A 25,919-nucleotide genomic window follows, 5' to 3' on the forward strand; every position below is an offset into this window, starting at 1 on the left:
CTGTCCTGAGGGTAACTCAGATAATCCCTGAGAACACACTTTGAGCTCTTTTGTCCCTGTTACATATGCTTTAAAGCTGTAGCACTTCCTTCTCTCTTTCTTCCAAAGGCTTCACGAACTTCATGCGTAGTCCTGCTTGTGACATATTTAACCCACTGCATCATGAAGTATATCAGGACATGGATCAGCCCCTGTGCAACTACTACATTGCTTCCTCTCACAACACGTACCTGACTGGGGACCAGCTCCTTTCTCAGTCCAAAGTGGACATGTACGCTCGGGTGCTACAAGAGGGCTGTCGCTGCGTGGAAGGTATGTGCCCTGAGCTCCGGTTTGTGTTGGCGAACGTGTCCTTCAGATGGTCACTCAAGGCTGATATAAATAGTGGAGACCTGAAAAAAATGCACTCGCACTAACCAGAACCATTTTTCTGCTCATTGTAAAGTCATTCTTAACTCATAATCCTCTCTGGTTCCTCCTTCCTGTTGAATCAGGAGGGAGAGATCCGTGAGCTTGCAGTTGGGAAGCATTCCTTTGGTTGCTGCAAAATTGTGATGAAAGCGGCAGTTTCCCTAGGAAGATATTTTTGATTTAATAGTAGCAAAAGTAGTTCAGGATAACTATTTGTTTTCATGATACTTCATGGCCTATCAATCAGCCAACATTTATTAAATTTTCCTTGGGTTCCTGGAGGACATGGATGTAATAATACATAGCGTCTGTCTTCAAGGAGCTCACAGTCTAGATGAAGGGTGGAAATTAGAATCAATAGTACTGGATGATAATTCCAACAGTTGAATCATAGACGTTTTAGAGAAGTGACATGAAGGGTAAGCTGTGGGGTAAAATGTGATGACAAATCAGGTGGGCTGGGAAGATAGACTCAGATCAGTCATAAAGGTTCTGAGGGCTGTAGTGGGGAATTCCAATGTTAGCTTTGGATAACAAGGGTTTTAATAGCTACAGAATACCTATAGTGGGATGATCACACTTGCGGTTTAGAAACATTGCTTGGGCAACAGTAGGAGAAAAATATTTTTCATCTGTGTTTGGGAGGGGAGGAGAGGGGATGTTAGAGCAAAGAGAATGATGGGGAGGCTACTGCATTGATTCAAAGGAAGGATTATAAAAGCTTGGGCTAAGTGAGAAAGACAGTTAAACAGATATTAAAGACATAAATTTAACAGGACCTGGTAAGAAAAGTAGGATGTAAGGAATGAAGTAGAGCTGGAATGAATGAATGGCATCACCACATACTATTGGGAATCTGAGAAGAAGAGCATTAATTAGTTCAGTTTTCCATCTGTTGACTTTATAATGACTTTGCAACATATATGTGGACATTTTTGTTTATTAATTGATAGCGATATTGGAATTTAATGGAAAGATCTGAGCAAGATAGATTCCATAATTCTGAGCTTTGTATATGGTAGTTAAAATCACAAAAGCGTATGAGATTACCTAGAGAGAGGAGTGGAAAAGAGAGTAAGGCCTGAGGATGTAAGCAATCCAACATTTAGAAGTAGAAACAGCAAGAGGAACAAACAGGGCCGACTAGTGCAAGTGGCCACTGGGACTAAGGGTTGAAAGTATCAGAAAAGAAGGGTCAAAAGTGTCCCATGCAACAGAAGAGTAAAGTAAGGTAAAGACTAAGTATCCGATCTGGTTTTTGACAGTGGAAGTTAGTGGTGTCCTTTGCTGTACAGTTTTGGTGGCATGTTAGGCACGGGAAGGTGGAGGTTGGTGATCTGCTGTGGGTTAGTGTCTCAGCATTTTCACACATTAGAAGAAGATTTGGTGATATAGGGTTGAGAAGGTTTTGAGATTTGGAAGAGGGGGAAATGGGGACACAGGTTTGTTTTCAGACGGGATAAGGAGAAAAGAGATTTTGAATGGGTTCATGCCTGATAGCCTCTCTTTTCTCAGAGAGGTAGGAGAAAGCACCATCCACTAAGTGCAAAGGGCATGTAGGTCGGCTTGGGGGCTTAAGAAGATCAGCACCTTTTAGAAAAGTCATCAGGTAATGGGAAAGGAGTCGACAAGATAAGTTGGGGAAGGTTCAGCTAATTTCAAAAATAGTCTTTAACCAGAGAGAACAGGGGAGCGGGGAGGTAGATAAGGGCAAAAGGGGTCAAATATTTGGTGATGGAAGGAAATCTGTGGGTGGTGAACACATGATGCAATATATATGTGTGTGTGTGTGTGTGTGTGTGTGTGTGTATGCACGATATATATATATATATATATATATATATATATATATATATATATACACGACATACTGTTGAATTTTATACTTGAAACTTACCGGATTTTGTTGATCAACGTCACCCCAATAATTTTAATAAAAATAAATAAATAAATAAAGTTTTTAAAAAGTCTTTTTGGGATACAAAATCTGTGTGCTTAGACTCTTCCCACTTCATCTCTAACAGATTAGTAAGAAGAGCAGTGAAAACAGATTGTAGACTTGATTCAAGCCTCTGGATTTGTAGGTCATATAAAATGTCTCAAGGTGTTGGTGAGAGCTCTTTTAATAATTGACAGTAGGTCCATGGGTCTAGGAAAGGAAGTGAAGTGAATAAGGGGCCATGAGCCGAGGTTAAGAGACTGGAAGACTCAAAGAAATAGAAATGTGGAGAAAGGTCATCAGACGTACTAAAAGCAAGAACAGAGTTGTTATCACGAGGTGGGATTTGGGATGTGCTTACTATAGGCGGTGACTATATTCGAGGCCTGTCACGGGTGAGCACGACTGACATGGAGTGAAGCAAGGGATTGTTGGCTTTGAGGAGGTCAAGACCAGGAGGTTGAGTAGATTACCCACATGGACTTTTAACTCACAAAGGATGCTGACAGGGAGATTCAAAGTGAATAAACTAAAAGATGAAAAGCTAGAGATTAAAAACCATAAAGCAGATATTTAAGTACAAAAAGAATGCTATAGAAAAGTCATTTGTAATATGCCAGAAAGGTATTGCTGGATTAAAGTGAGGAGGATTTTATTTTTTACGAGTATAGAACAATTATTTAAAAGTAGCAATAAAGGACTAGAGAATGCCTTCTGGTTCTATGATTTATACAAAAAAAGCATCTGTGGAGAAAGGAAGTAGGGTCCTCCACCAAGGTAAGCTGGCTGTTAACCGAGATAAGGAGGTTGAGCAAGAATTCCAAAAAGAGTCTGGTGATCAAAGGGAATTTGTTTATAATGGAATGGAGCCCATGCAGCAAAGGGGAATTGCTTTATGATGGGGGTAAACCGGGAGTCGGCAGTGGATGACAGGTTGTTCTTGGGGTGGTAGAAAAATAAAGGGAAATGAATAGAGCTGTAGCGGGGTGAGGTAAGCCTGGTGACTGGATGAGCTTTCCTTTGTCACATGGTTTCTCTCTTGAAGATTTTTCTGCTATAAAAGTTTAAGATGTAATGTTATAGCAATAGTAGTAATAAAAGTAGTAGTAATGTTATAAAAATAAATTAACATTTTAAAAATGGACAGTCATTATAACTATCTGTATACAGAACCATTAGGATCACTACAAATTTAGCACTCTGGTAATTAATGCTTTAAGACATGGCATTTTGCCGTGGACTCAGAGAATACCCACTGATAATAGTGATTGACAATTGAATACTTAACCAACTAAATAATGAAGATGCTTATAAAATATTAACATAAAGAAAAGTTTTGAGCAACAGATGGTCTTATGGTGGCATTCTGTTCTCAGCCATTATTAAACCCTTTGTTCACTCAGCACTCAACCAGTTTTACATGTCTGACATTCACAGAGATACCTGGAGCACGCACTGTCGTAGGAGTCATAGTGATAGTTGTCTCTCATTTTAGATGGTGACATTTTCATGGAAGCCAAATATGGAAAATGACTGTTAGTGAATCCATGAAGCGAAGTCAACTCTAGACAGTCTGGCTGGCAATTTCGTTACTTCTGTGTCCTGTACTCTATTTTTTTTGCTTTCTAGGTCCTTTGGTTACCTAGTTTCCTCTTTTTGTGATTTCTCTGTCCAAAATCAGTGTCTTACCTAAGCTTAATCATGTTCCCATGATCAATTCCTTATACCGAATCAAAACTTCTAATCTTCCAACTCTGTTTAGGATATTAAGAAGGAAAGTTATCTGATTAAGATAATTTATAGTAAGGTGCAAATGACTTTTAGTCTTAGCTTTTTCAGGGGTCTTTTAATTTTAAAATGAGAGCTTTTAGAAATTGTGTACGGTAATGATATTGAACATGAGCCTTCTCTTAAACATTTTTTTCTTCCTGTATGCCATTCATCAAAGTACTATAATAGAAAGAAGCCACTTTGCCCTCATCTAAAAGGTTACTTGCTTCAGATATTTACACAAACTGAGAATATGCACAGCTATGGTATAATTTTAAAGGGCATTCAATTTCTTAAATATCTCCCTTACTAGCTTGCATCAACAGATTCCTCCTCTATTATTTGGCTTGAAATTCTTACTATTGGAATAATCTGTGGACAGTGAAAGTCAAGCTACTGTCTCAGAAAAGTTTTTGTTGAGGAGAAGAATTATATTTATCTGGTAGACTTGGCCAGCTTTATACTTGATCTATTTCCCGTTTGAAATTGTTGTCACCTTGGCTTTGAATGTACTATACGCAGGATCAGGGAGACTACCACAGCTTCAGCCTCTTTTGTGGACTAGTTTCTGACTAAGTACTTTCCATACATTCTCACTTAATTCTTATAACACTAAGGGAGATGGAATATCTCCTTAAGAAAACACCCCAACTTGGAGTGGAGTAAGTAGCTCAAGGTCTCATAACTAGGACATTTGGAAACTGGGATTTGAACCCAAGTTGTCTGACTTCCCTACTTTACTGTTTTCCAGAAAGCCTGTGTGCTTTTTAAAGGAGCAAGCATTGAAAGACATGACTGGCCCTCAGGGGGATGAAATGATGGACATCAGGTCATATAAGGGAAAACTAGAGCAAGCAAAGTATACAGCACAGAGGGGAGGTAGGCTCTAAAAGGAGGAATTTGCTTTTCTCCTGATTAGGTCTGGCATCCAGATATTTAGACATTCCTGAAGACTTAGAATTTGATGACATGATCTTTTGTGTTCATGTGACAGTTTCTGTCAGCCCCGTGATTTGAAGACCTTAGTTCACGTTTGAAGCTTGGGCTTGGAGACACCAATGTATATATATATATAATCAGTTGTACTTTATCTACCTTGGGTCCAGATGAAGTTGTTTTCATTCTTAGACACCTGCACTAGGATTTAAAGAACCTGATTTATAGAATGTGGCAGGTTATGAACTGAAAATTTCAGGTCCCCTACATATTTTTCTGAAGCAATTTTTGCCAAATATACCTCTTCGAGATGGAGAGTAATGATTCTAGACAGTTTCTTCACGGTATTGTGACCCAAAGAATCTCTCCACTTTCAAGCTTCTATTTTGATAATGTTGTGTTTTCCATCTTCGTTGGTTCAGCTTCAGGAATGTCCGAGGTCGGGATATATATGGTGTCTTTAGGAAGACTAATAAGTCTTTTTTGGTGAAGTGGGCTTGTCAGAAAATCAAATTGATAACATTTTTTTTACATGGCCTTTTATTCCTTTGATTTTCAGCCCGAGTTGCTTAATAAATATGGATGTTCTGTCCAGGGGATTTTCACTCTCATTACAGAAGTGATGTTGCATTGCTGTTATAATCGGTTTACAACCTTTCCTGTTATCACCGGGAGTGCTATTGGGGTGGAACGTTTTTAAGTTGCATTGTGAAAAGCTGTCACGTTAGCTGCTCAGCTGGCCTTCAGAACTGACCAACTCCGTCAGAGTGCTTTTGGGGGCCTCTGCTATGTGACCTGACTGAAAAATGGGCTGTTTTGTGTTTACGAGAATGGATTAGAGGATGTCAATCTTGCCAACATTCTCACGATAGCATGAGATCTTAAAGGAGCTGCCATTCATTTGTATGAGTGCCACATGTTAGGATGTCAGCACCGTTTGGGACTGTTGTTATCTTCGTTTACCAGACCTACAAAGCAAACATTAGAAGAACCATCCTTGATGGATATTCTGCCTGTATTATAAATATTAGCAAAAGAGCACCTTCTATTATCACCAATGTAGTTTTAAGCTCTATTTTGATGTGTTCATGATAATCAGGTCAGGTGTGACATTGCCTTGTCTACTTAAGGTTTTTTGTTTTTATTTTTGTTTTTTGAAAACATTAGTTCATTTATGAAGAATCCTGTTATGTCTTTTCTCCTCCAAGATGGGACTATAAGTCAGGGGATAAATTGTTAAAATTATATATTTTAAAACATCTGTTCCTTCTTTCGACACCTATATCCAAAGACAAATTAAAGAACGACAAGTATATGTCAAAGGATGGGTGGGGCTTCTCTTCTGAGAAGATGTCTCTGATACATTTGACCTCATTTGCAGGCCCAAAGAGACAGTGCAACGCTGCATAATAGTATCCCAGAACCTTTGGTCATACCAGCAGCATCTTTATTCTTAAACTTTGTTTCCAGTATTTCTATGGTATTACCTTTGAAAGTTCTTTTTCCTTTTATCTTCTCTAATTTTATTCCCTAAGGATATTTTAATATCTAATGCTTAATTAATATAGGTAACTGTATTAGGGAATAGATAGGAGATATATCTGACTATCATCTATCTATCAATATCGATATAAGATATATAGAATAACATTTTATATATGTAATGTTTCTCCAGGAGACATGTCTTTGCTGTTAAGGCCATCAACTGATTGGGTGAGGCCCACCGCTCATATTATGGAGAATAATCTGCTCACATTTCGGAGAATTACCCAAAGCTTACTGATTTAAATGTTAATTACATTTAAAATATCTTTATAGCAACATCTAGACTGGTGTTTGACCAAAGAAACTGAGCACCCTAGCCCTGCCAAGTTGACACATAATGATAACCATCAAATCATATTATGGTTATGGTGAACAGTTTGAGAGTTTTAGAAGGAAGTGGGGATGCTGTCGCTTGGGGTAATACACACAACATACATATAGGGAAGGTGCTATTAAAATAGAGAATAGGTGTGGTCCTGAACTGCGTGGCTCTATTTAAAAGGCCGTTTTGATCGGCATTCCATTAGCTAACTCCAGCCTGCAGAATTATTTGTTTGGCCCATAGTGTAATTTAAAAAATAAATTAATTACCGATAATTAAAAATTGGGGAAATTCACTGCGATAAGATCTAGATTTTTTATTTTTCTCAGATCCGGCAACCAGAGTCCTTATTCCAATGCAGCAATGATTGATTGACAGTGAGAAGTAGTTATTTCATTTAGACATACATTTGCTGTTGTCCTGCTGCTCTCAGTTATGTTACCTGCTAGGCTCTTGTTTGTATTTGAGTTTGTGACCCCCTCCCATAGGAAGGATAGTGTCCTGAGTGCTGGCAAGTTTCTGTGGGGATCCTACCTAAGTCCAGATTGGGATTTAGATAACAGAGTGGAAGTGGACATTTTAATTGACCTTAAATGAAAGAAGCATAAGGTAGGATTATACTTGAGGAAACTTGCCTAACTGAACAAGTCTGTGAGTTTAGGTATAGAAGAAAATAAGGTTGACTTGTCAGGTAGGAGCTAGGGTATTAATTAAAACAATACTAGTTTTTTTTTTTTTTTAAGAGTCAAACCTGAAATTTCTTATCTTAGAACAACTAAGTTTATTTATTGCTTCTGTGAAATTCAAAATAATCGTTCTTATTGGGTGACTCTTTCAAGCAGTGACTTAAGGGTCTAGACTTCTTTCCATCTTATGGCAGAGCCATCTTCAACACATGGCTTCTCAAGTCACAGCAGAAGAGAGAGCATGGATGACTGTGTAGAACAAGTGCTTATAGAACAGACCTGGAGTGGTGCATTATTTCTGCCCACATTTCAATGGCCATGTCCTACTGCAAGAGAAGCCTGGCTAGTGTAGTCCAGCTGTGTGCCAAGGTGAAAGAGAAAATGGGCTGAGTGAATGGCCAGCCAGTCTCTAGCACCAGAGATAGAGACCTTGGGGGTAAACAAACAGGAGCTGCTGTAGAATATTTATTAATAAACATAGCATATATCTACTAAGTATATACTATGTGTTGGATGCTGTGTTAAGCACTGGTTAGGCTTTTGAGCAAAGGAGCAATGTGGTGAAAGCAGTGTTTTGAGGAATTAGTCTGATGGCAGGGTGCAAAACAAGAGAAGGCAAACTAAGTCAGGGAGGATGATGAGGAAGTGAATGTCTTTCCCTAGCTGGGAGCCAATGAGGTTGTCTACGTACATAAAAATATCAGTTTTATCAATAACAACACGAGTTACTATGGGCTATGCAGCATTATAATCAACTTCATATGTACTTAATTATCACTCAAACTTATGATGCAAATATTATTATTTTCCTTTTATTGATAAGGAAAACACCACTTTAAATGATTCAGTTATTTGTCTTTATTTATATAAATCTTGGCAGGGCCTGAGGATTTGAACTTAGGAAGTCAATGTTATTTTATAACTACTATAGCATTAATAAAGTGGAAATAAATCTAGTGGAAACATAATGGGTTTAAGTGAATAGTAATGAAAAACCCTGTTATGGATTTGAGAGGGTCACTGTGATGTATTAAAAAACCTTAGTAAACTGAAGAAGTGAAATTAAAAAAACAACCTGTTAAGAAATACCACTATCCTTGGCACACTTGATTGGATTTAGATCAAATTCTAATGAGAGTTCTTGGTAAATGCTAAGCTGCTTGTAAATATGACATCTTTGTTGACTATGCACACTCAAAATCGAATTATTTATTGTCCTTAATTCCTTATTCTGATACATATGTCAGAACACCCATTTCTGTTTGACACCTTTGTCATGATTATAATATGTATAATCTCAAATAATAAACTAATATTTGTCTGATGTTTGCAGAAACATTAGTAAGCACTGGAAACTTTGGGGTTGTTGATGTGAAGTTCTGTTTTTGGCAGTTGACTGTTGGGATGGTCCAGATGGAGAGCCAGTCGTACACCATGGTTATACTCTCACTTCAAAAATTCTCTTCAGAGACGTTGTGGAGACCATCAACAAGCATGCCTTTGTGAAGAACGAGTAAGTGTAGCAGCTCCTGGGAACTAAGCGAGGCCAGTACGCGCAGCGTCGTAACGTGGCTGCAGAGGCACATGCTCTTCCTTGGAGTCTGTGTCCTTTCTACCACCCTAGCTTTCCCTTCCCAACAAAACATTATGAACAAGTAATATGGGCTCCATGTACATACTTTCTGATGCTTCACTTATTCTTTACCCTATTCAGTCTCCAGTCATTGCCTCAAAGTATGGTCTTACAAAGACCGACCTCAAAATTTCTAAGCCCCGGGTATACATATTATCCGTAAAGTCTAGAAATGTAGGTTACTATACATAGTAACTTATTGGTATTGTATTATAATACAGCAAAATAATAATATCCAGGTTTCCAGACTTGCTGGATGTCCTGTAAATACTAGTGTCTAGTATTCTTATGTTACTTGACCTCTCCTTGGTATTTGATAACGTTGACTGTTTTCTCCCCCGTACTTGTGTTTTATTTTTTTATTTGTGTTTTTTATTTTTGGTTTCCCTTAGAACATTCTCTCCTCCACTGCTGTCCTTACTTCTCACTCTCCTTTTTGGCTTATGGTCTTCTAGTCCATTGCTCACTTCTTTAATAGTCACTATTTCCTAAGTTGTTGCCCTTGGTCTATGATTTTGGTTGACTAATTATATGTCCAGATCTTTCCCCCTAAGTTTCAGTGGGTATATAGAAAAAAATCTTAGTAAAAATTCATCTGAGAATCCCATAGGTGTCTCAAAATCAACAAAGGCCATTATTCATTCAGGTATTTATGTAGATATTTAATGGTGCCTACTCTAAGCCAGGCATATTGTAATAGATGCAGGAAACTACAACACTGAATGAAAGATAAAACTCCTAACATCATGGAGTTTATATCCCAAACTGAACTCACCATATCGTTCTGGCAAATCTCTTGCTCTACTTTTGTTGTTGTTGTTGTTGTTGTTAGAGCTAGCACTGTCTACCAGTAGCTTCAGCCAGAAACTAGAGGTCATTCTAGATTTAGCTGATTTATGTCAACTCTACTTCCTAAATTATCTTTTAACTCCATTGCCTTCTCTTCATTTTCATCTTCCCTTTGTTTCATCCTCCACATCGGTGCAGTATTTCTCTTTATGAAAATATAAGCGTGATGTTGTAAGTCTTGTCTTAAAGTCCTTCATGTCTTCCATGCCCTTCAGGGCCTGGCTCCTTCTCTTCCAGTGCCCTTTTCCACCATTGCTCCACAGAAACTTAGGCTTCTGTCTTCCTTAACTGTCTTTTGGATTTCCCAGTGATCCCAGGTTTTTCCACAACTCCCTACCCTTGTATATGTTATTTTCCCTGCCTGGAACACCCTTCTCTATAATTCTACCTGTCTAATTTTGCTCATCCTACAAGACTACTACGTAAGCATTGTCCCTCTGGCAAACTTAACTGATAACGACCAGTTGATTTAAATGTTTGTATTTTTCTGTTCTTAGCACCCTGAGCATATTTCTATCATATCATACAGCACCCCCTTACAGTTGTTGGTTGCTTGCCTTCTTTTAAGTCTTTAAGACTAAGAACTCATTGAAAATATGGAGTTGTGTCTTATTTTTTATTGCCTAGCACATTCCTGCAACATACCAGACATTGAAGAATGATTTTTGAAATCAAAGAAGCAAATTAAAATGATAACTGCATAAAATTGATTTGATAGAAGCTTGTAGCCTTTAAAAGTTTTAATATTTGGTCTTTTCTTCAATTAATCAGCAGGTTAAAATGCTTTTCTAATGAAAGACACTTGCTGCATAGCAGATTTACTTTAAGGTGTCTTCTACATGGAAGAATCTTGAGTACTGATTTCTGATGTATCTTTGCTACCTTGATTGTTACTAGTCTTAGCCAATTCGAAGAAGTGATTTTTCCCCTTCTTTTCCAATATGTGAAGTAAGAGTGTTGAGAAGATCTGCTACCTATGTACACCTCTGAAGAGCCTCTGGTGACTCAATAGTCCTTACTTCAAGTTTGGAAATCCTTAGGAGAAAAAGCATTTCAAATTCAAACAGTTAATAAGGTTGTTAGAGCAGCGGTCCCCAACCTCTTTGGCACCAGGGACCAGTGACCCTATGAGAACCTAATGCCTGATGATCTGAGCTGGAGCTGAGGCGGTGATGCTAGTGCTGGGGAGTGGCTGCAAATACAGACGAAGCTTTGCTCACTTGCCTGCTGCTCACCTCCTGCTGTGTGGCCCTTGGATGGGGAGGGGGGTTAGAGAATCCCTGTTTAGAAGTTAAATCTTTTTCTTTTCTTTCTTAAACTTTGATTGCATCTTTACAGCAGGAATTTTCAACCTTGGCATTGTTGACATTTGGGGCCAGATAACTCTTTGTTGTAGAGAACTATCTTGTGCATGTAGGATGGTTAGGAGCATCCTATATTGTAACCACCAAAAATGTCTTAAGACATTGACAAATGTCCCTTTGTGTGCGTGTTGAAGGGGTGTGTGTAGCACAATTGCCCCTATCCCCTGTAGTAAAATACTACTCTACATCAAGCACATTTGACACTACTAGAGTTTTTGTAAACAGATCAGTAATTTAAAAATTCATTGTTAGAACTCCCTGATATGATTTATAGACAACTAAAGATTGTTAGTTTGTTGTTTTTCTTTTTTTCTGACACTATGGATAAAACCCATGTGAGGACACAAGAGCAAACAGATTATAGTCAGATAACCAAACCAACTTCAGTCACAAAGGTGACTTTCAGCCAAAAAGGTTGGGGACCGCTGCTCTAACAACCTTATTAACTGTTTGAATTTGAAATGCTTTTTCTCCTAAGGATTCATCTCTTCTTATATTACCTCTGGTGTCAAGTTTATGCAATGAGGATAGAATGTAAGTTCAGGAGGTCACAGCCTGTATTGTGGAGTTTATGTTTGTTACACAAGCCCAGAAATAAATTTTTTTCTCCATTTGGGTGTATTAGGCAATTTGAATATTGGCTTGTAGCTCTGGAAAAAATATATTGCCTATTACTTCAGAAGATTGATGGAAACCTAGAAAAAAATAAAATAAACCTGAATTTGAAGTAATTTCTCATTTTGAGGAAAAAACGAAGTTAGAAGAGGAGTAATGTCATGTAATTCGCCCTGGTTCCCTTTCCGCCTTGGCCACGGACTCCTCGTGCTGTCTTTGGGAAGCACTTTACGCAGGTCTCACATTCTCTACTCAGAAACCTGACTGTGTGTGGGTGGAGAGTGAACATTTGACCCCCACCCCCCCACCCCCTGCACGAAACTAAAGACTAGTATATAATTCTATACAAATGATTTTGAAATGCCTGACATCAGATGCTACAAAACACATGTTATTTTATCCTTCATAGTAATTTTCAAGCTGGGACTGATTGTATATTTTTGAGTAAATATCTGCATTTAATAATATTCAGTGGTCTCTTAGATGTTTCTAGACTTTTGAATAAAAATGAGACAAAATTACATTATGAGTTTTATTTCTTTAGGCCTTTTATCTCTCTTAAAATTTTATTTTTTCTTTTAAAGGAGACATTGTGTGTACCATTTTTCTTTCTGTGATACAAAATGGCAAACTAAGTCATCCCACATGAATTGATATATTGTTCAGACATTATGCCTGGCAAAATACATTTGCTCAAAGGAGGGGTTTTTTGTTTATTTGTTTTTGTTCTTTTTTTTTTAATGCATATTTCATTTTTTTTTTCACTTCAAAGCATGTTAATCATCTCTACTCTCACAAGTGCTGTTACTAGGATTGCAAGAACATAATGACTACAGAATGATTTTTAAAACTCCCTGTGAATTGCCTGTACTCGATGCCTTTACAATATGTTTCTGTGCTCACAGGTTCCCAGTCATACTGTCTATTGAGAATCACTGCAGTGTCCAGCAGCAAAGGAAGATTGCTCAGTACCTGAAAGGAATACTCCGGGACAAACTGGACCTGTCATCTGTAGACACGGGAGAGACCAAGCAGCTTCCAAGCCCTCAAAGTTTGAAAGGAAAAATCCTAGTGAAGGTAATTACCTGAAGGAACACAGTGAAAGGCATTAATGACCAACTAAGCCCTCCCTCCCATAAGGACTAAACATTGGTTTATCAGGAGAGTAATAATTAGAGTCCCTACATGAAGGGTTGTCTAGATTTGTGTATGTACCTTGCTACAGTTTATTTATAGTCATAACTTCAAAAAAGCTTGTTATTAACTGACCACATATTCTGGGATTTGTTTTTATGTAGTGAGAATGTCCATACTGTAAGCCAAATGTTTACTGTTTTAGTCTGTCATAGTTTATACAAGAGAAATATATGTATAGGAGTGTGGGATACAGGGGGGGAGAAGGCTCCTGTGTCCATATCTGAAAGCATTTCTTTCAGATTCTTCTCTCCCATTTTGAGCTCCAGTAACTGCCTGTCAAAAAAAAAAAAATGTCTTCACGGTTGGTCAGCCTTGGTTATGTAAGTGAGAACAGCTCGCTTCAAAGAGAGCAAGGCACAGATGGACTGCCCCCCCTGACTCATGGTGACTAGAATGACATTTCATAAACAGATTTTCTGAGGGGGGGCGGTCGGAAACTTACTACCTGCAATGAATATTATTAATACAAGGAAGAGTCAGAAAAAGAGTTTCTTGAGATTTCAGATCACTGACTTTGTGATTCCAGTGTGTTTGTGTGTTTAGACTAAAAGCATCTTGGATAGTTGGATTGTTTTGAAACGAAAAACCTAAGGAAGAGCAGTAGCATAGTCATATTCAAACTGGGTTAAATTTTACCTAAAAGAGGGGTGTACAAAAAGCAAATAAACATAGGAAGCACAAAAGAATTAAAGAAGCAGTTTATCATAGTGAGACATTAAGGCGGGGGGCAGTAAATAGGAAAGATGTATTCAGTTTTGGAATTTTTCTATCAGTTAAATGAGAATTATAGACAATCCATCAAAGAGGTGTTGGTGGGCATTTATATGTATGAAAGCATTTTGAATAAAAGCTCCTAACAATGTAAGAGATAACAATTTTCTTGAAGTCTTGCTAAAATAAACTCTCGTGATTACTGATTGCTGGGTTAGAAAGCTGTTATGTTTTTCGCCTTGTAAATGTTTCCATGTTTCCCGAATCATCTTTAGCCAGCAGTCAGAAGGTTAAATGCAGAATAAGTCCATTTGATTGAAATTCTTCCATTTTGGAAAGTGGAAGATACCAACATGAACTAATTGAGTCCTTTCTGCATAACTGGACTTTGGTCATTTGACACAGAATGTCCCATGACTGACGAGTCAGAAGCTCTGAGGCAAGCACTGGAAGGAGTGGCAGCGATGTGACTGCGAGTGTTTCAGGGCAGCTGCGGTCCATTTAGTAGTAGTAACGCTCTTGAGACTTGAAGGAGATTTCCTGCGTCTGTGGACCAGCACGCTCCCATTTAAAGCAAAAACTAGGGAACGAATTTTCCTATGTTCCTTTAGCATCAGAGCAATCTCTGATCCAAAAGGCAGCATTTAAATGGCTACTTACCACTTTGGAGATTGACAAGTTATTTATTGTTATAACTGTAACACATGTATACTTTCCAGGAGATATAGATAGATAGATAGATAGATAGATAGATAGATAGATAGATAGATGTATATATATATATATATATATATATATATATATATATATATATGGATAGATGGATAGTTATTTATTGTTATAATTTTAACACATGTATGCTTTCTGGGAGATATATATATATATATATGGATAGATGGATAGATAGATGTAGATATTTATAGATATAGATATGTAGATATAGATAGATACAGATATAGACATAGACATATATGTGTATGTGTGTGTGTGTATAATATCCTAAAAAGTGAGCAAAAAGTTGCTTTTGGACAAAAATAACACACTTAGCAATTTTCCATAGACTGCTATTGTTGAAAGAGCCCTTAACTATCTTGTTCAAAGTTCCTGCTTTCACAGATGAGAATCACATCTGTGTGGGGCCAAAGAGCTTGAAGCTGAGAAGTAGCTATGGTTCCAGTTTCTATCGATGTATTCATATACCATGAATGAATTAATCTACTTCTTGAGTCTAACTCCTGCATGAAATAGTATGCAGATCAAAAAAAGACCCTTAGAAGCCACCTGGGTCTACACTGGACCATGGTTAAACTCTTTATTACTTAAGATTCTACCTGGTTTATTCTGTAATTTTCCTTAGGAGTAACAGCACTGTCGATAAGAAGCATCATGAAACAATGTTTTGTTGTGCTGCTCTACTTCCTATCTACCTGGGTAAAGTATATTTTGAGAAGGAGAAATGTGGAAAAACTTGGCAGAAAACATGGCCCTTGTGACTTTGAATTAGATTTTAAAAGGACTGAGAATGAGGGCACCTTGTAGATGCTCTAAGTCAGCTCTCTCTTTCTCTACTCCCTCACCCACTGCCACACTTGGATAAAGGGGAATCGAAGCTCAGTGCCACTGCCCTACCTGCTCGGCACTACTTGCTCATAATGGTTACACTTTCCTTTTTGTCCTGCGGTAGCAGAACCATTTGTATCACTTGGAGACTCTTATTCCTTACTTGGTGATATTAGTTCTCATGTTTGTTAGTTTTGTTCTGCTGAACGTTTAAAAAATACATCGGCTTGGATGCTGTTTCAAAAGAAGAAATTGCCGTCACTACATTTAAAATGTCTCGTGTACAGATGTATCTTGGTGTCTGCCATTGTGCACAAAACAAAACTGACTTTGAATAAACAGTTTGTTATAAATAAATAAAAAGAAGTTGATAAATCTTAGTATCTATATGTGCTTGAATCTTTCTGGTCACCACTTAGTTGAGTACCTTATTTCTGGTGCTGCTATATTATCAAGCTAATCTACCAATGCTCCTACAATAAAGAAAAATAAATTCATTTTCTAGGAGCCTTGTCTATGAATAAGACAATATATAATAACAAATGCCTTAGTTCTGAGTTACCTTGTTATTAATGATATACTGGAGGAAATGAAGAAATGCCATATGTATTTAGAATCATATATATGTATGTACAAATTTAAATACCTGTGTCTATATTGACCCTTGTGGAAGAGGAAGAAAAAAATGTCGTTTCCACTTTGCTGATAATCCATACGAATAAGCAGTATACTGGTACAAAGGCAAATTAAATTTCACATTTTTAATCATGTAAATGTCTCTTGGAAGAAAATGTTTGTGTCCAAACCCCAAGAGTTTGGATTCTTAGTGTAGGTTTTATTTTCATTATATAAATGATTTAAGCAGCTTGCAGCTATCTCTGTGCTGAGGACCTGAGAAACAGGAAGACTGGGAGGGAGACTTCTCTGCAAACCTGGCTGAGCTGGTGGGCCTGCAGAGGGAGGAAGTGGGCGGGGGGAAGCTCCACAGTGCTGAAGGAGGGGCCAATAATGGTGTGGAGAGCAGAAATACTAGGAATCACTGGAGTTTGAGTTAACAGAAGATCAGTCCAGATCGTAGTTTAGGATGATACTTAAATTTATCATTATTTTTGTCTGCTCACACATATGAACATCGTTCCATGTTTAAGGAATTCCCCCATCCCTGTGTTCTGAGAAATCCCCGTAGAGGTGCCAAAAATGCTAGACATTTGCTTTTGCAGCCTCTCTTAGAGCTAGGGTGTGGGCGCATGGTGTAGTGGTGGGACCAAGCAGAATCCATCCTAGTGAAGGGTGGTAGAAGTGGTGGCAGCTACGTTTAGGGCCCAAGGGCAGCATGTCTGACAGCTATTCCTGGTGTCTCTTGTGTGGATAATGAACTTGAAAGCCATGAGGTCTGTGCTTAGCTGTGTTGGAAATGGTGTTGTCAGTGTTTTACTTCTGCCCTGTGATTTTGTTTGGTGATCATACTAGTTATCTGTAGCTGTGTAACAAATCACTCCTAAATTTAGTGTCTTCAAGCAGTATTTATTGTCTCACAGTTTCTGGGTGTGGCTTAGCTGGGTCACCCATTCTAAGTCTCTCACAAGGCTGCAGTCGAGGTGTCAGGCAAGGCTGCCATCATCTGAAGGCTGGCCTGGGGGAGGATCCACTTCCACTTTAGTGGTTGTTGGCAAGTTTCCGTTCCTTACAGGCTATTGGTTAGAGCCTTCTCAGTTACTGCAATGTGGGCTTCTCCAGCTGGGCAGTGAGAAAAAAGAGAGTTCTCTAAGAGAGGAAGGGGTTTGGAGGGAGATGTGGCAAGCAAGAAGGAGGCCACAGTCTTTCCGTAATCAAATCTCAGAAGTGGTACCCTATCACTTTTGATGTATTTCATTTGTTAGAAGCGGGTCCCTAGGTCCAGGCAATACTCAAAGGGGAGGAATTAGAGAAGGGTGTAAATACCAAGAAGTAGAAACCACTGAGGATATTTTAGAGGCTGCCTACCACAGTGTCTTTGGCCACTTAGCTTCAGAACCTGGTTCTCACTCCACCCCCAACCTTCCCTAGGAGATTCTGGGAGCCATTAAATTTACTATTATTTTTTTCTGCTAGCAAATAAGACGCCTTACTGATACAGGTGGTTAGCTACCCTAGAAGCCCTTCTTAGGCCCCTGGGCTTTGCCTTCTGCTGCTGCTTTTTATTTACTTTTACTTTTTCTGAATATAAATTGAGAAATGTAGGAAAGGAGAAAATAACTATCATAATACTCTCACCTAGCAATACCTGCTCTTAATAATTGGCCACATTTCATGCCAGAGTTTTTCCCTGAGTTTTTATACATCATGGAGGTTAAATCATGTGTATAATTCTATAACTTGAGTTTCTTACCTTTTTATTATAAGAAGTTTCTCTTGTCGAAAAGCCCCTGACTCCTAAAGTGTGTTGGTGAGTGGTTGTGAGGGGCGTGGTCCAGCTGGTCAGGAGTCTCATTGTACTGTCTGTGAAAGAGAGGCTTGTACATGCAGATGGACACTGCATGTACCTGGTAAGGGCACCTGTAACCTGCTCAAGACAACGCGCTGCTCTTAAGGGCATGGGATTGGGTGATGCTTCTTATGATGACTCATAGACTGTCAAAAAGAAGCCTGGTTTTTGTTCACAAATATTGCATCCCTAATTAATTATATTTAATTGAAGGTAGTAAAACAGCTTTTTCTTGAAAGTCTCTTCTCCCTTGTTTTGCCTGTAATTTGAACTATCTGCTTTCTAGTCAGTCTGAACTAATGATTGGCTAAGGAATAACACATTTTTATTTTTCACATTTGAAAAATTATTTTTAGTTGTGGTAAGATACAAATAACAAATTTCCCTACCATTTTAAGTGTTCATTTCATCAGTATTAACTATGTTCACATTGCCATGTAACCAGTCCCCAGAACTCTTTCATCTCTCCAAGACAAAGTCCATACCCATTAATCAACTTCCCATCCTCCCTTCCCCACAGCCCTGGTGATCGCTATTCTACTCTTTGTCTTTATGAATTTGACTACTCTGGGTACCTCATATAGGTAGAGTCATACAGTACTTGTTATTTTTTGGCTAAGTTATTTCACTTAGCATAATGTCTTCAAGATTCATGCATACTGTAGCATGTGCCATAATTTCCTTTTTATGGCTGAACACTATGCCATCGTATACATGTACTACATTTTATTTATTCATCTCTTGGTGGACACTTGGGTTGCTTCCACCTTTTGGCTATTGTGAATTTATTTTCTTTTTTAAATTGAGTGTTTTCTTCCATTTCAGGGTAAGAAGCTGCCTTATCACCTTGGAGATGATGCAGAGGAAGGGGAAGTTTCTGATGAAGACAGTGCAGATGAAATTGAAGACGAGTGCAAATTTAAGCTCCATTATGTAAGTTATAGGCTTGGCCATAATTTTTACCCTCAGTGTGCTCCAGCAAAAATTGCCATTGTTGGAATCCTCATAAATACAGTGGCTATAATGTAAAAAAGATATTTGTTGAAAATTACTTAGTGTGCTGTTCCTCAGATACCCAAATATTTATTGAGTGAATGAGTCAAGGATTCTTGTGTCTGAGTTGAGAGGAATGTTAGTAGTGAACCCATCTGACCCTATCTCCAGGGACAAATCTCCATCCTAATACAACTTGGGCAAAACTCAAATTGCAGTTGGAAATTTCACTGTCTGCTTCACTAGGATGCCCATCTCCACCTTAAGAAAAGGTATTTTGGACTAGAGGATTTCCAAGCTCCTTTAGACATGGGCCAATTGGCTTACTCTTTAATTAGCAACATCTTAAATAAAATGGCTTTAGAATAGTTTGTTACCTGCATGATGTTTCAGACCCCTGTCATAGCCTTTCTAGAAAAGCACCATTTAGACAGGTAATCCAAGGGAAATGCAAACTGAGGGAATATAAGGCTTAAAGAGACACTGCCCACCACTACTTTCTACAACTCATGTGATTGCCAGGATCACATGACAACCCAAGAATGGCATTTGCTGTAGGGTTTACAATTTCATTTCTTCAAAAAGGTGGTATTCCTTAGATATCTGGACTATTATTCTGCCCTCTAAAAAACAGAGAAATTTAATATCAATTGTTCTAATTTGCATCATTGCCCTTAATCCAATTAATACGTTGTTGAAAACAGTCTGTTCTCTTCTAGATAATAGTAAGTCCGCTGCCCTCCTATAGGTACCAAAGGGAACAACATCATTTTCAAAGTGGGCAAGAACTTAATGACAGCTGAAGTCTCAGTAGACACTTCTTTCTTGGCTTGAATGCACTTTAAAAGGGATGAAGTAGAGAAAATTCAGCTTGGAGTGAAAAGGAAAAATTGCCATCTGTATTAATCTTTGATCTTTTCACAGTTTATCTTAACTCATCTGCCACTAATAAGGTTATGGTTAAAGAAAATTAATCTAAATAGATTTATAGAAGTGAAAATATAGTTAATATTTTTAATAGTTTCTTTTTTGCTCTTCCAGATATTTCCTATTTGTATTTAATGACTTATGATTATGGGTAATTTAGCTCAGATTTTTTTAGATTTATTTTATAAACCAGATTTTTGTCTCTGATTTTCATCTTGTTTCCCAGATCTCTTGGTTGCTAGCCTCAGAGTAGTCTATCATTTGAAAACAAAGAACAGACATGTTCAATTAAGTTACATGGTTAGGGAATGCTGTTTTTAGTGAAAATGAGTGGTGGAAATTTAACTACTGTCACAGTGTAATCATTTATTGTTCTGAGTAAAATCCAAATTGTCTGGTTTCTAAATCCACCCACTTATATATTTTTTCCTCTAATGTCAGTGAACCTTCTGACTTTCTAAGGTAAATATCTATAATTATAAAATAGAATTAGCTATAGTTTTATAGAAACAAATCAGTAACTTCACCTGTGAAAATAACCGACTGAGTTCCTTTCCCTTCTCTCTTAGCTGGTTTCTAGGAACGCTTACAGGTGTTTCAACACAATTCCATAAAGATAGTCATAATCTTTTATTTGGATTCTTCGATTTGGGCCTAAGTGAAAGTGGGGAGCTCCCTAATTTGTGAAATTTTACAGGTGTCTCTTTGTTAGACTTTAAGAGAAAAAATACATAAAGAAACCAACATTCTAGTGGAATTCTATAAAGTTTTCACTCCACCTTTTCAAATCCTTTTTCTCTATTTTTGAACTCTTCTAAGAAAAGGGAATGTTGTATTTAGGAAGCCAAAATGTTATTCTGTAATCAATCAATGTATAGTCCTATTATCAGCAACGGGCTCAACTGCATTATCTGAGTGGCAAATGTAAATTAAACCAAGTGCTTGATCATATTTCTGTAAAAGAGGATGTACTGTGAATAGCTTATGAGAAACCAATAATTACCTTAGAGAAAGTTATTAACCTCAGTTTTAACTCAACAGAATGTGGTTAGATTTATATCTGAATTATTGCAATAAATAAAGATTTTAGCTTAGCATTCATGAACACTGGAATACTAACTAACTCGCATGAGGTTTATGATTCATTGCCCATTCAACCAATTTTTGTTCAGAGTCTCCATTATTTTGGAGATGTGGCCATTATTTTGTAGGTGTTAGGGGATACAAAACAGACAAAAATCTTTGCCTTCATAGAGTTTATACATTAATGGGAGAAGGGGAGGATAGATAAGAAATGAAACAAATAAGTAACATCTATAGTGTACTAGGCAGTGGTAAGTGCTAAAGGAAAAGAAAGGAGAGAAGTATAGAAAGTGTGTGTATGTGAAGGGTCTGTTTATTTTATAAACCAGATTTTTATAAACCAAAAGTTTTAGGTGGGTTGACCAGGAAATGTCTCACAGAGAAGATAATGTGTGAGCAAACACCTGAAAGAAGTGAAGAATGAGCCATGCTGATATCTGGGGAAGAATGTTGCAGGTACAGGGAACAGCAAAAGCAAAGGTCAGAAGCAGGATTTGTGGCTCACTGTGCAGCACCACCCTGGTGTTGGAAGCAGAGCAGAAGGCAAGAGCTTCACACAGGTCTTCTTACTCCTCCTGGTCTGCTGCTGTTTCTAACTAAGGGATTCAAACCACACTGAACATTTTTTGCTCGTGTGATAAATGCTTTCTGTTGAGTTAATTAAATCCTTTAAGCTTCTGCTTCATACTATTTTGTGGCTTCAGCCACAAAGAAAATCTGGCTCATGATGTATAAGCCACAGGATTTAAAGCTGGTGTGTTCAGTGACCCAAGAATCATCCAGCTCAAAGACACAGGGGCCAATTTCCTTTCAACCACAGTACAGTTATCTAACAGATTTGATTCCATGAGGCCAACTTAGAATTATTCATTTTTATGGGGTCTTCTAATGTCAATGTGTCTTCCAGACTTTCCACCCCCATATTTCAACTTCGCTGACTGTTTTTCCTCTTCTCCTGAATAATTCTGTATCTTTTTTCTTGAGCTCTCTGAATCTATTTACCCAGCCTCTCAGGCAAAATATGAGCTCTCTCTCTCTCTTCTACATGAAGCCTATCCCATAAGCTTTCCAACAAGTTTTAAATGATCCCTAGTATAGGAACATGTAACAACTTTTTCTATTATACTAATACCCTAAAACCATTATTTAATCTGTGTGTATATCTCACACTAAACATTTACTGTTTTCCTCTCTTCCCACTCCCTTAGCTATAAATTCATCTTTTCTCCTGTGATTTGTTTTAGGATTTGAACCATTTTGAGAAGGATTATGGAACTTGTTGGTTTATGGGTTGTCAGCACTCATAGAAGGGATGAGTTACCTCATGAGGTTGTGAGGCCTTGCTACTGAACGTGCTTGCTCAGAGAGTAAATGCCCACATGCTAGATGTTCTGTTGCATCCTGGCAACAAGGGATGGAGAATGGACAAGGTGACCTGTATGATCCCTGGAAGATTCCAGTAGTTTCTAGTACCTGATACACTTCTGCCATTCTGCCAAAGAGTTAATTTAAGATCTAACATGGTATATGTATTATAGTCACACACTGCAGAGCAATGTTTCTGTCAACCATGGACCACATATACAAAGGTGATTTTCCATAAGATTATAATGGAGCTGAAAAATCCCTGTCACCTAGTGATATCGTAGCTGTGGAAAGGTCACAGCAAAAAGCATTACTTATGTGTTCGTGGTGATGATGGTGTAAACAAACCTACTTTGCTGACAGTCTTATACAAGAATTGCACATACCATCACCTACAGCACACACTGATGGTAATAAATGACTATGTTACTGGTTTATGTATGTACTATATTTTTTATTGTTATTTTAGAGTGTACTCCTTATACGTATGAAAAGAAATTTGCTATGAAACAGTATGCCATGTTATGCTGGCAGCAGCCTCATACATCTCCTGTTTACCCCGTCTCTTGATTACCTCGTTTTCTCTTGAGCTTGATTTAATCTTATGTTGTTTGGCACAGTAACATGCTGTACAGACTTGTAGCCTACGAGCCATAGGTATATACCATGTAGCCTAGGCATGTGGTTGGCTATGCCATCTAGGCTTGTGTGAGTATGCTCTCTGATGTCTACACAATGATGAAATCACCTAACAACACATTTACATTACCTTTTGCTACTTTTCTGACATTTTACTGTCATTTTTATACCTTGGCTAAAACCAGTTTTAAAATACCTAACATTTATCGAACTCTTACTAAGCACCAGCAGTGTGCTGAGGACTTTACTTACAATCTTTCATGTTATTCTCATAACCATGGGGATGGGGTAGGAATTATCACTTCCAATATTTTACAGATTAGGAAAATGAGGTTTGAGGAATGAAATGACTTGTTCAAGATGATGACTACATGAACGTTCTAGAGTTAACTGCTATATTCTATTATTTATTAGAGTTTGATTTAATTAAATAAGTCTTGATTTTTTTTGTTGTTAAAAAAAATCATTTCTTGTTACACAAGTAGGATCACATGAAGCTTTCTAGAAGATCCCTAGAACTACCATAAACTGCCATGCTCTGGGTCATTTGAAGCAAATTCATTATTTGCTTCCAGTCAACGTGATTAATTTAGATTAGGAAAAAATATTTGGGCTATCCTTAATTGCAGAGGTAATTAATTGTGTATGACCCCTCAGATTTGTGTCTTTTGGGGAGCTCATCTAGCTATCGGGACACAATTACACTGGAAGCAAATAATGAATTACAAACTTAAACTGTTATATAAGATGGTATTGAGTAGGTAGAATGTGAATTCAGAGGAAAGAGAGCTCAGGGTAGGCTGGAATACCAAGAACAGGTCAGAGAGAGGTGTAGTAGTTGTCAAACACAGGCTATCTGGAGCCAGACTGCCTGGGTTCATACCTGGCTTTGCCACTTCCTGACTGTGTGACATCGATGACCTCAACCTGAGTTTCTTTATCCTCTTTTTCCAAATGGACATTATAATAACACTTCAAAATGTTACTGAGGGTCTCTCTCTGCCTGCCACCTTTGTAAGTTACGTTCACATTCCTGAGAAGGGGCCATTCCCAGTTGGTTTTGAACTGTGGTAGAATTGTTTTCTCCTGGCTGAAGTTGACATCTGACCTAGAGAAGGAACAGATCTTCAATCCTAGGTCTCTCCCATGACATCGCACAAGTATATTGTGTGACAAGCAATAAAATCTTAAGGATCCTTATGTCCACAATTCTCTCCTAAGCTTCCTGAGGATCACTACTATTTAATTAAAAGAGCTGTTGCTTTTTGAAAGCATCTTGAGACAAATAGAAAAAATAAGGAGTCTAAATTTTGTCTGATTCTTACAGAGAACCAAACAAATCAATAAACTCTGTTATTATAAGAATAAGTGATTTCTCCCAGTTGGAAACACAAATCACTCTTATCTTCTGCTTGGTTACATAAATTTGACTCTTTATGTACTAAGGGAATGAAATAAATATTTAACTTAAAAATAATTATTATTAAACTTAAAAAAAGGGTTATCATGAGGGCTAAGTAAGTTAATACCCTGTAAAGAACTCAGAACAATGCCTGGTATGTGGTTTGTGCTAAGTAAATGTTAGATATCATCAGTAATGAGAATAGTGGTGGCAGCATGATTATCGCTAATATGACTCCTGAGCTGGTCTTCGAACAGAGAAAGGTGTTTTCAGGGAGCTAAAGGATCAGGCAGGAGACAGGAGATGATGGGAGTAAATGGCTGAGTAGCAGGTGATCTTCAGCCCAAGACCTTCAGGTTATGGATTGGAAAACTCTAATGCACACACAAAATAGAGCTAATATATTATCCTTCCTGCCTCTAGCCTGGAGAGAAAAAAGACATTTGAGGATGATGAGATATTCCAGTGTTTGTCTGTTTGAGATTATTTGTTTGTTTAAAGCAAAGATCCTCAACTTTGGCAGCACATTGGAATGACAGAGAAGCTTTCAAAAATCCCAGTGCCCAATCCCAGCCCAGATATTTACACATAAATGGCCTGGGTGTGGCCTGGGATTTTTGGAACACTCCTCTGATGATTACAATGTGCAGCACAGTGATTCCACTGTCTGAGAGGGTCCCCATTTACGGGTCCACCCCTCCACCCCAGTACCTCCCCTTTCCTGCTGCTTCCCAGCCTGGAGTGGTGGCCATGATTCTGGGCAGCCCTTCTCTTTTCCAATGATCCTTTCATTTTACGCTGGAGACAAAACAAGAATGTATTTGTGTGTTTGATTTATTCATTTGTAGTAGATATTCCTAGATCATATGTACCTCTCAGAAAAGGGAATTAGAAACGGTGCTTACTTCTCTGGTGGAAACTACTCCTGACCATATTAAAGAGATGCTCCCCCGACCCCCAACCCCTGCTGCAACAACCTCTCCCACTGGCTCAGGGAACAAAAGAGCAAGGTGCATAAGGCTTTCAGCTGTGGTCCCTGATTCAGCTGCATGGTGGCTGACAGGTTGTGCGGTCAGCTGTCTATTTCAGCTTTCTTTCTGTAGTGCTATTGGGTTCCAGGACCGAATGATAATATATTAATGGAACTTTAGCCATTCATTTATTTGTTTCTCCACGGCTGCTAATTTTCTTGTGCTGTAAATCACAAAGAAGAAAAAGATCAACAGGCAGAAATATCATTCCTTCAGCAACAATTCCTAGTGCTTAGAGGCTGTGAAGTGAATAATTCTGGCCTTTGTATTAAGCATTCATTATCTCACCAGCACCAGTCGGCCTGGCTTTGTATTTTCGTCTTGCTGTGCCGACATTGAAAGCGTTTGGGCATAATGGCCACAGTTCGTCTCCTCACTGTCTCTCGCTCTGTGCACCCTGAGCCAGGGATAGAAACTGTGTATTTGGGGCATTCTGTGTGACCTGGGCACACCAGGTGCTCCTACATGTTTTTTTCC

At 38.2% G+C, this 25,919-nt stretch overlaps 1 protein-coding gene across 12 annotated transcripts in view; it reads left to right on the forward strand.

Moving 5' to 3' along the window:
* PLCH1 (phospholipase C eta 1) overlaps nt 1-25,919 on the forward strand; it is a 201,525-nt gene that overhangs the window by 144,230 nt on the left and 31,376 nt on the right. For all 12 annotated transcript variants that reach the window (XM_039857833.1, XM_039857841.1, XM_039857842.1 and 9 more), the window contains 4 exons: nt 109-312; nt 9,002-9,122; nt 12,976-13,147; nt 18,828-18,935. In XM_039857833.1, coding sequence (XP_039713767.1) covers nt 109-312; nt 9,002-9,122; nt 12,976-13,147; nt 18,828-18,935 — 605 coding nt within the window. The remainder of the gene's footprint in view (nt 1-108; nt 313-9,001; nt 9,123-12,975; nt 13,148-18,827; nt 18,936-25,919) is intronic.

Source organism: Pteropus medius, unplaced genomic scaffold (assembly GCF_902729225.1).
Source record: "Pteropus medius unplaced genomic scaffold, Ma_sr-lr_union100, whole genome shotgun sequence".
Classification (NCBI taxonomy): domain Eukaryota; kingdom Metazoa; phylum Chordata; class Mammalia; order Chiroptera; family Pteropodidae; genus Pteropus; species Pteropus medius.